The 11379-nt window shown below is 43.4% G+C and overlaps 1 protein-coding gene across 2 annotated transcripts; it reads right to left on the bottom strand.

The window, feature by feature from the left end:
* Positions 1 to 205: 205 nt before the first annotated feature.
* Positions 206 to 6183, bottom strand: zfp64 (zinc finger protein 64 homolog (mouse)). Of its 2 annotated transcripts, XM_010875151.3 has the most exons (6): positions 5969 to 6183; positions 5523 to 5684; positions 5159 to 5305; positions 3464 to 3526; positions 3095 to 3346; positions 206 to 2851 (listed from the first exon to the last, which is right to left on the bottom strand). In XM_010875151.3, exons 1-6 carry the CDS (start codon positions 5988 to 5990, stop codon positions 1314 to 1316), a joined length of 2184 nt encoding a protein of 727 aa, XP_010873453.1. In that variant the 5' UTR covers positions 5991 to 6183; the 3' UTR covers positions 206 to 1313. The 2 variants fall into 2 exon arrangements, with proteins under 2 accessions (XP_010873453.1, XP_010873454.1); XM_010875152.3 differs by lacking the exons at positions 3095 to 3346; positions 3464 to 3526.
* Positions 6184 to 11379: the final 5196 nt, after the last annotated feature.

Raw genomic sequence — 11379 nt, 5'->3', positions numbered from 1 at the left:
TTTTTCAGGCTGTGCCAAAGCCGGTACAGATTCCAGAGCCATCGAAAGCAGAGGGGTCACAATGAAGCTATTAGCACTGAAGGAAAAATCAATGGTCAACTATCGCCGAAGACTCCTAGGTTACATCCCAAATGGCACCCTACCCCCTTTATAGTGCATTCATTGTGAACGGAGACCCCATATTAAAGTAGCGCACTCAATGAGGAAGTGTCGTTTGGGAAGAAAACCATTTTAATTGCAGCTTTCACTACTCTGTCAACAATAAAGACCAGAAGGCTGTATGTCAAAGTGGCTCCAGGATGAATATAAAGGAAAAAGCAAACGATGCATATGATCACATTTCTATAGAGTACTTAGTAATCGCTGCTTTGAATACCTTGCCATACCATGTGTTTTATGGTCAAATTGACCTAAAGCTAGATGAGGAAGCGGTCTCATTCAGACACTGAAGCACATAGGAGAAACATCTATATCCTGTGAGTATACACTGGGTTGTATCAAACCAAATTGGCATTTTTAGCATTCCTATTTGGCTGTTTTTATAACATGGTAATGGGTCTCTTTATTTTCCACACCAATAGCTCACTTGAGAAATCAGGCCAGCTCTGAAACAGATCTGGAATCATGTATTATGTTATCTGTCAAAATATGCTATTAATGGGAGAAAAACAAAATTGGTTTCCCTTAGTGAAACATAAAACAACCCATGAAGCCACGAAGTGGCAATTCTGTAAGGTTTATCTCTACTGCCACATTGTGGACAAATAAGGAAAGTCTATTGACAGAAATATCATGTTGATTGCAAGCCATTTTCTGTTCATGTTAGACTAAGTTATTCAGTTAGAGTTTGATATGATCAATTTCTAACATGGCCTGAAAGTGGTTTGTTTTAGTAACTATTAATAGCCAACAAACCATGAAGCCAAAATAATACCTCATTAATTACCTCATTAATAACAAGAAAGTAGCAGAGAAACACAGCAGATAGTTAAGATTTTTCTGAAATGGCCTTTATCAATAAAATGTAAGCAATGTATATTCTGTATGTTCATCTGAGAAGAAAAAAAAAAAAGATAAAGTATGATACAGAAAAACGTGCCAAAAATGACTACAGTCGGATTTTGACTGGCTAGTACTAACCACTTCTCTCTCAACTCGGTTAAAAACTAAATCAATCTAAACGTAACATAGCCTTGACATGAGCCGAGAGCCCATCACTCAATGGAACTTGCACACGACAACATTTGGGTTGTTATAAATATCTGTTTGCAGTGTTGCACACACAGTACTGGTCCAGTGTGGCGGTGGTCTAGTCAGTCTTGGAGGCCGTCCATAGTGTGTGCGTCTGACACCGAATAGAGGTTCTGTGTGGACACTGACAGTTGCTCCAATACAGGCTGGTTGTGGGCAGCCACCGCCAGAGGCAAGCTATGTATGACCACTCCCTGACCGCCTAGACTGATGCTGGGGACCATCAGAGTGCTGTCCTCACAGGCGCTAGCGCTACTGCCCTCCACCCTGTGCACCATTGTCACTTGTGCCCGCTTGGCCAAGTCTTCAGAGGGACCGCCGTCGCCGCAGAGCATGTCCGGGGGCGGGAACATGGAGGTGGCCGTCGCCACCAGGTTGCCGTGATTCCCTCCCTCCGTCACCACGGTGACTTCAGTGCCGCCCTCCTGGATGAGAGCGCTGAGGCCCTCCAGGTCTGAGCAGGTGGTGATGAAGGTCTGCGTGCCGCCGCTGCCGCCGCCGCCGTGGGCCGGGGAGCCCTGGGGGGCGGTCTGAAGCAGGGCCTGGTGGAGGGGGCCGCCGCCGTCGCCCGTCAGCAGGACCGCCTGGGGCTCCTCCGCCTCAACCTGAGAGCCGAGGTGCTGCAGAGGCGCCAGGCTCAGGTTGACCTGCTGAATCATGGAGTTGACCACCATCTCCTGGCTCTCTGGGCTCAGGAAGACAGCGGAGGGGCCCTTACATCGATGCTCCTGCCGCTGCCCGACGTCCGCGCCGGTGGGCAGGGGAAGGATGGAGCTCTCTTGACCTAGAGGGTGGGATACTATGATCTTCAGCTGGGCACTGCTATAGGTGGCAGGGGAGTCGGAGGCCTGCGGGACCTGCTGAAGGGGGAGCTGGGTGGTGTGGCTGTCCTCCCCGGGAAGGGGGCTGACGTTTACACTACCGGGCTGGGAGGAGACAGGGTGGAGCGTCAAGGAAAGGGTATGCTGGGAGTCAGAGTCCCGGTGCTGTTTCCTGTGGCTGCGCAGAGAGTCCTCCCTCACAAACGATGCCTCGCACAGGTCACAGCGGAAGGCCCGCGTAGCGTCCAGCTTGGCCCGGTACCGGGAGCTGGCGGGCTTTGGAGAGTCCTCCCTCTTGCAAGCGCCGACTTTGCCCGCTTTCCCGCGGACACCCGTCCCCTTCTCGGGCTTGTCTTCGTGGCACTTCTTCCTGTGGATGACCAGGTTGCTGCGCTGCTTGCTGGCGAAACTGCAGGAGTCACATTTGAAGGGTCGCTCCTCCGAGTGGATCCTCTCGTGCACCTTGAGCGCCCCCTTGCTGGAGCAGGAGTAGGTGCAATTCAGGCACCGGATGGGCTGAGTGGGCTGGTGCTCTCGGGAGTGCTGCCTGAGGGCGGCCTTGTTGGCACACTGGAAGTCACAGTGGGAGCAGCGGAAGGAGTTGGCCGTGCTGTGTTTAATCTGGACGTGGGACTTCAGGTTGCCCTTCATGGCGCAGCGGTAATCACAGAAGTCACACTTGTAAGGCTTCTCTCCAGAGTGGATGCGGACATGCCTCTTCAGGTCGGAGTTGATCTTGAACTTTGCTTCACACTGACCGCACTGAAAAGGCGCATCTCCTGTGGCAAAGGAATATACACATTCACAGCACATGAGTCGAGGGAAACACTCATTTAAAATCTACTAATCTATAGAAAGTGGCCCTAAATCCCCACGCATTTGCCACACTTCAACTATAAACGAACGGGAAGCAATGTGGACAATGTTACCGGATTTAGCACCAGACCTATACAACCTATTCACACCAACTCCACGCCTGAGCGTTCTAATCAACCAAAGTAGTGAGGGGAAAGTGGCTCCACCGGTGTGCGAGCGGAGGTGCACAGTGAGCTGGCTGGAGTTGCGGCTGGCGTAGGGGCAGATCTGGCACTTGAAGGGCCTCTCATCGTAGTGGATCCTGAGGTGTTTCTTCAAACTGCTGCTGTCGGCCGCGGCGTACGGGCAGTACTTGCACTTGTGAGGCTTCTCGCCCGTGTGGGAGCGGAGGTGCATGTTCAGCTTGTCCCGCCGACTGAACCGCTTGCGACACAGCTCACATTCGAATGGCTTCTCCCCTGTGCACACACAGGGATTCAGAAGACAACGCAGGCCAAGTGTCAAAAACCCTAACGACGCTAGGATGAGGGCGGAATCGTGATTATGATAAGGAGGACACTGGTGTTATAACATACCAGTGTGCGTTTTAAGATGGCGCTCCATGTCTTTTTGACCGTACTGTGTCTTGAAAGAGCAACCTTGTGACAAAGGAATTCATTCAGCATTAGTGTTGTTAGAACCAAATTTCAAGACCACTTTACAGTAGTAATTACCTACTGCAAAAGCAAGCTACAGTGGATATAAAATCTACACACCTGTTAAAATGCCAGGTTTTTCTGTGATGTAAAAGAATGGAACAAAGATAAATCATGTCAGAACTTTTTCCACTTTTAACGTGAACAATTCAATTGAAAAACAAACTGAAATCTTTGAGAAGAAAAAAAAAATAATCACAATAACCAAGTGTGCACACCCTCTGATAACTGGGGATGTGGCTGTGTTCAAAATTAACCAATCACATTCAAACTCATGTTAAATAGAAGTCATTACACACCTGCCATCATGTAAAGTGATTAATCACAAATAAAGTTCAGCTGTTCTAGTAGGATTTTCCTGACATTATCTTAGTTGCATCTCAGAGCAAAAGCCATGGTCCGCAGAGAGCATTGAATTATATCAGTCAGGAGAAGGGTACACATTTTTTTCCAAAGCATTAGACACAGTGAAGACAGTCATCATCAAGTGGAGAAAATATGGCACAACAGAGACATAACCAAGAACTGGACCTCCCTCCAAAACTGATGAAAGATGAGAAGAAAACTAGTCAGGGAGGCTTCCAAGAGGCCTACAGCAACATTAAAGGAACTGCAGGAATTTCTGCCAAGTATTGGCTGTGTCCTACATGTGACAACAATCTTCCGTATTCTTCATATGAATGGGCTATGGGGTAGGGTGGCAAGACAGAAGCATTTTCTTACAAAGAAAAACATCCAAGCCCGGCTGAAGTTTGCAAAAACAGATATCAAGTCTCAGAAAGGCACATGTTCAAATGTGTTATGGTCTGATGAAACCAAGGTTGAACATTTTGGCCATAATTCCAAAAGGGAATGTTTGGCGCAAGAACAAAACTGCACATCACCCAAAGAACACCATACCCACAGGCATCCGTTAGAAAGCTGAAGATGAAGAGGAAGTTCACCTTTCAGCACGACAACGACCCAAAGCACAGGTCCAAATCCATAAAACCATGGCTTCACCAGAAGAAGATTTACTTTTTGGAATGGCCCAGCCAGAGCCCAGACCTGAATCCAATTGAACATCTGTGGGGTGATCTGAAGAGGGCTGTGCACAGGAGATGTCCTCGCAATCTGACAGATTTGGAGCCCTTTTGCACAGAAGAATGGGCAAATATTGCCACGTCAAGATGTGCCAAGCTAATGGACTCCTACCCAAAAAGACTGAGTGCTGTCATAAAATCAAAAGGTGCTTCAACAAAGTATTAGTTTAAGGGTTTGCACACTTATGCAACCAGGTCATTGTGAGTTTTAAAATATAAATGTTTCTCCCTCAAAGATTTCAGTTAGTTTTTCAATTGAATTGTTCACGTAATACATCACATTAAAGGTGGAAAAAGTTCTGACATGATTTATATTTGTCTCATTCTTTTACATCCCAAGAACCTGGCATTTTAAAAGGGGATGTGTAGACTTTTTATATCCACTGTATGTCCCACAAAGGAGCATATTGGATGTACCTGACCAGATGATGTCCCCCTCCATACCTAGCACAATTATGGAAGGAGTGGTGAATTAGGAGAGGGAAGTACCAACCTGAAAAGCAACAGATGCGTCTCTTGGAAGTCAAGGCGGGTTTTAATTTTTTGGAAGGTGTTTTCTGGGCTTTGGTCAGGATCTTTTTGACCCCCCTCATAACGCAAGTCTGGTAGGTTTCTTCAAAAAGAAACTCTGTGCCGGAATCTAGGGGAGAGGGGAAAAACTGGATTTTCTGACTGTAGAGGATACATTTCCGAACAATGGAGTAAACAAATAATGAACTGTTGTTTTTTTCCAAGGATAATATCTATAGTGTATGCATTGTGGAATTTGAGTACATTAAAAGAGTCTGGCACAGTGCTTGGTAATCTCTTCAAACAAAACTCTTCAGCAACTGGAGAGATGCACCTCATTGTCTTACCTGTAATTGTTGGTGCGGAGTTAGATGTTGACATGTCATTGGAAGGTATGTGGCATCCATTTTGCTTGTGGGCCAGAAAGACTTCAAAGTTATTGTACTGCTGCTTACAGAAGCCACAGATGTGAATATCTGGGCTCACTTCCACTAGGACATGGTTTCCTCCTGTTCAAAAAGGGGTGATAATACCAAGCTTTTATTCAAGAACGTGTTGATTATTGACAACCAATACAACCAAAACAGACTAAAATAGTTCTTACATCTTTGAGTGGGCAATTTGATTAGCAACTTGTTAACAGAGGAACGCATTTCACATTATTAAAAAAACCCTGACAATATACTACTATGGGCACTGGATATTATTTTTCAGCATAAAGAGATCGCCAAGGTAAAAATAACTTTCAATTTACGATTGTGGATCTTGTTTTAGATTTGTTATGTTTTCTTACCCTCTCCGTTGAATGATGCCATTTCGATGCTATAGCTAGATATTAATAACTTTTAAGGATCCCCAAAGGTAGCTACCGACTTGGGACAGCTACCTCGATTGGAATTAATTCAACATAAAGTATACAACACACCAATCGCCCTGGAAAGAGAAACATTGTAGAGACTGACGTTCAGCTGAGAACTCAACTGGCAACGTTGTTGCAATCATTTTACGACAGACTCGCTTCACTTTTGGCAAAGGCTAAGCACTTTTCCTCGCGAGTTAAGAAAAGGTATTCATTGTCGTACGAGAGCATTACTGCCATCTGACGACGCGGCAGTCTCAATTCACAGCATCCACAATAGGCGTTCGACCAAACCTCTGTTGTTGCTCTGACATCGCAATTAAATTCATAATTTGAATGAATTCGAGTGGTTTGTTAGTAAAAACAAATAGGAGAAAACACAAGAACACAATAAATACTACACAATGATATAATAATGAAAATGTGGCAGCACGGAGTGTGGTATATTGTCCATATACCACTCCCAGAGCTGTTCTTTCGCACCACGCTTCACAGAGTGCCTAGACACAGCGCTTAGCTGTGGTATATTGACTGTATACCACACCTGCTCCTGTCTTTTTGAATTCCATGCTATATATTTATTTAATGTTAATTTGTGTAAATTTGTTTGAAGGATTTTCCCTTTAGAAAAATGTGGATCCCGCACACAAAAGCATATTATCTTAAAACCAAGTTGTACCAATCTAGTATACTGCCACATTTTCTTTCATCATTCAGATCCATCAAATTCCCGTCCCTGGTGTAATGTCGTTCTTAAATCCCAGCGAGACAAGGGCCAATGGAGGGGGGAGGTTGGGGGAACTCTGTCACATTATTCCCCCCCACCACGAGGCAGGCCAGCTGCTTACAGTGTTGTAATGGCTACGAGCTGTCACAGCCCATCACAGCCCATCAGTGCCACACAGGAGCGGCAGATGCTGTAATTGCAGAATGGCTTGTCGGTTGTCAGCAGCAATTATAGCATGTCTCCACTTGAGGGCACCCGAGGATAGCCGGCAAGCCTGGGTGCAGCTCTGCCATTGAATTACAGCAGAGGGCAGAGGGCGTGAAGCCACCCGTCATGGTCCAGCTCCTGTGTTATGGACAGATACTGCTTTGTGTTTGATTCAGTTCATAGTGGAACTGGATACATGCATAGGTTTCCTTTAGTATTACGACCAAGGCCTTGTTCGTAGTGTGAATATAGCCTGGGGAAGAATGACGAACAGCTAAATAAATGGCCTCCAATGGCCATACCATTCTGAGATTTTTTAAATAATCATCCACATACAAATTCCACGTCAGGGCCAACTAACAGTAGAAGAGTATTGCTGTACATGGATCATTTTGTTTACAAGGCCTACCAATTTATTCCAGCGGAAGCTAATTTACCTTTGCCAGTCCACTGGTTTCTTTAACCAATGTGATGTTCAGCGAATAGGTATGGTTCTTGACAAAAGATACAGTATAAGCGGGAAGATGTGGTAAAATCTATATATGTACTGTATTACAACCGATGGCTGTCTGATGTAAACATGGAAAACTGTTCTGCATAGCCACCCGGACATAGACCCAGACGAACAAACAAGTATAAAGCAATTGTGGAACATCAGCATCCAAACAATTTTAGAACAACGTTAGATGTCTCCTCACCCAGAAAGTTGTTTATGGGTCTCACTTTGGTTGTTGGTCTCGCTCCTGGGATAGGGTGTAACATCATCATATTCTATCAAATATCTTAGTGTTTGAACACGTTACAGACTTCCTGTCTCTTTCAGCTTGCCTGTCTGTTCATCTGATTCCACTGGTGTTAGCCAAATACATAAAAAATTGGAGTGTGCCAGTGAAATGCTGTTTTTTTTTTTCAATGACAGTAACCAGAGAATATAAACACAACAAAAACGTAAAGCTAGGCCTCATTCCTTCAGTTGTTTATATTGAGGGTAGAACTGGTTAAAGCTGGCTAATGTTTAAAGTGGATGTTGAAAGAAAACTAACATTATTAGAAAAATAACATTATACATATATCAGCACCCAAAGTGACCTACAGCCAGGCAGGGTTTAGCATTAACGATAGCCAGCAGGCCCGGGGACAGTAGGACCTAACCTCGGGCCAGTACACAAAGACTGTCACTGGCCCTTTAAGGTGTTACATTTTCCCATTTAATTTGTAGTATTGTGCTAGTATTTTGCTAGTATTCATCTGCCTACATAGAGACCACTGCATCTTTTTCTTTAGTTTCCAAAAAATTCAAAAAGGAAGGTTTTGATTGAGGAACAGAAGGGTTAAAATGAAGAGACCACTGCGCTTCTGTTCCTCACTCAAAACTTTCCTTTTTACTTTTCTGGAAATGAAAGAAAAAGGTGCAGTGGTCTCTTAATTTTTTCCAGGGATGTATATTAACTTAATTATTTTATTATCAAGCTTTTATAATTATTCACATCAATTGCAACTATCTTCATGAAAAGATGATAATGATATTAATAATAATATTTTGATAACTATTTATTAAAAAGTAATGCTGTACGTTGCTTCATTTTTATGTAAACAGCAGTTGCTTGTATCAGCTCATGTCTCACATCACATGCAAAACTGTGGTATAAATCAATATTCGGATAATTTGATATTAACATTAAAAACTTCTGTACAATACAATTGTATCATGTTTTTTAAAATCAGTTTGGGACAATAAAAATCAGTCCGGGCCAGTAGAATTCAGACCAACTGGCCCGAGAGAACCAGCGAGAAAAATAGTTGGATCCTGCCAGCGTATCCATCTTAGACAGATTTTAGCTGTAGTAATCACATATCATCTATCACTACACAATAGAATGCAAAAATAAAACACCCCATTAATAATTTCTCTCTCTCTGCAGTGTCCCAGTCATGCCATGAGGTGTTTGCTTATCAGTAGGTTTCATTGGTATTTTGAGTTACCAGCGATGGCGGAGGGGTCCATGTACTGCCTGGGTTTATTAAATACTGTGCATTTACCAGCCTCTGTTCTGGATGTGGTGACTGTGAAGAGACTTCTCATGTCCTTGCGTGTCTCTTATGGTACAGAAAACTGTGTCCCAGCTGCTTGAACAAATATTGGGTCCTGTCACGGACATGCTGTACGTCTTCCCATTTCAGCAACCATTGCATCGGTATGTTTTGAGCAGGAACTCTTGCTTTCTCGGATTACACACATCAGTTCAGTCTCCTCAAACTACTTATTTGACACATTATAAAAAAAAATTGGTTGAGCACATGATTTGCCCTGTTAAAGTATTTAGGACAAGCCTATTGCTAGTAACTCATTCCAAAACTGAGTTCTATGTCATGGGTCTCTTTCAGTGCACAAAGACACACATTCTTTTTTTAAGTTTACTGTGAGGTTATTAGTAAGGACAGAAATGTGTAGTAATTTGAATTAGAGAGGTTTCCATTAAAGAAAACCTTCTGTGTTATATCCCTTTCATACCAAACATAAAAGCAATTTGACCATGCAGTGCATTCTTAAAAATGCATAAAAGGCATGTTGACAACAAAGCCTATACAAATGCTATATGGATATGCCATTCACCGGCAGAAATTGAATGATTTGTCATGCTTGCTTGCATAGCATAGCTATCTAAGTCAACACCAAACCGTATAATCCCTAATTCCAATCCAGAAGTACTGCACACATATTAACAAGCAAACTAACTTTGTTAGCCTGCAATAGCTAAGTCAATGCAATGGTCCTCATGCTTACATAGCTGGCTAGCTGGTTAAGGTGATAGATAACATGAGAGGTATATATATATATATATATTCAGTGGATATAAAAAGTCTACACACCCCTAAAATGCCAGGTTTTTGTCATGTAAAAGAATGAGACAAAGATAAATCATATAAGTAACTTTTCCACTTTTAATGTGACCTATAATGTGAACAATTCAATTGAAAAACAAACTGAAATCTTCGAGGGGGTAAAATGAAAAATAAAAACCTTAACCTGTATGCATAAGTGTGCACACCCTCTTATAACTGGGGATGTGTCTGTGTTCAGAATTAACCAATCACATTCAAACTCATGTTATATAGAAATCATTACACACCTGCCATCATTTTAAGTGACTCTGATTAATCACAAATAAAGTTCAGCTGTTCTAATAGGATTTTCCTGACATTTTCTTAGTTGCATCTCAGTGCAAAAGCCATGGTCCGCAGAGAGCTTCCAAAGCATCAGAGGGATCTCATTGTTGAAAGATATCAGTCAGGAGAAGGGTAAAAAATAATTTCCAAATCATTAGATATACCATGGAACACTGTGAAGACAGTAATTACAAAGAAAAACATCCAAGCCCGGCTGATGTTTGCAAAAACAAACCCAAAAGTATGTGGGCAAATGTGTTATGGTCTGATGAAACCAAGGTTGAACATTTTGGCCATAATTCCAAAAGGTATGTTTGGCACAAAAACAACACTGCACATCACCCATATGACACCATACCCACAGTGAAGCATGGTGGTGGCAGCATCATGCTTTGGGGCTGTTTTTATTCAGCTGGAACCAGGGCCTCAGTCAGGGTGGAGGGAATTATGAACAGTTCCAAATACCAGGAAATCTTGGCACAAAACCTTCAGGCATCCGTTAGAAAGCTGAAGATGAAGAGGAAGTTCACCTTTCAGCACGACAACGACCCAAAGCACACATCCAAATCCACAAAAACATGGCTTCACCAGAAGAAAAAGAAAGTTTTGGAATGGCCCAACCAGAGCCCAAAACCTGAATCAAATTGAACATCTGTGGGGTGATCTGAAGAGGGCTGTGCACAGGAGATGTCCCCGCTATCTGACAGATTTGGAGCGCTTTTTCAAAAAAGAGTGGGCAAATATTTCCATATCAAGATGTGCCATGCTAATAGACTCCTACCCAAAAAGACTGAGAAAAAAGTGCAAAAGGTGCTTCAACAAAGTATTAGTTTAAGGGTGTGCATACTTATGCAACTAGGTTATTGTGAGTATTTTTTTTCTTTTTCTTAAAGATTTCAGTTTGTTTTTCAATTGAATTGTTCAGGTTATAGGTCACATTAAAGGTGGAAAAAGTTCTGACATTATTTATCTTTGTCTCATTCTTTTACATCACAAGAACCTGGCATTTTAACAGGGGTGTGTAGACTTCCATTGAGGAAGCAGAGGATGAGGGCTCAGAGGTGGACTCGTCCATCACCCGGGCTGAATTCACCAAGGTGGTTAAGAAACTCCTCGGTGGCAAGGCACCGGGGGTGGATGAGATCCGCCCTGAGTACCTCAAGTCTCTGGATGTTGTGGGGCTGTCTTGGCTGACACGCCTGTGCAACATCGCGTGGCAGTCGGGGACAGTGCCTCTGGGATG

This window comes from Esox lucius, chromosome 12 (genome assembly GCF_011004845.1).
Source record: "Esox lucius isolate fEsoLuc1 chromosome 12, fEsoLuc1.pri, whole genome shotgun sequence".
Taxonomy (NCBI): domain Eukaryota; kingdom Metazoa; phylum Chordata; class Actinopteri; order Esociformes; family Esocidae; genus Esox; species Esox lucius.
Note: the sequence above shows the minus strand (reverse complement) of the source record. Positions and strands in the feature narration are given on the sequence as shown.

Coding starts and splice junctions, on each gene's coding strand:
- zfp64 (XM_010875151.3), bottom strand. CDS start 5,990: ATGGCATCATTCAACGGAGAGG. Junction 3,527..5,158: donor ACGCATCTGTTGCTTTTCAG/GTTGGTACTTCC, acceptor CTTTGTCACAAG/GTTGCTCTTTCAAGACACAG. Junction 2,852..3,094: donor GCACCTCCGCTCGCACACCG/GTGGAGCCACTT, acceptor CCTTTGCCACAG/GAGATGCGCCTTTTCAGTGC.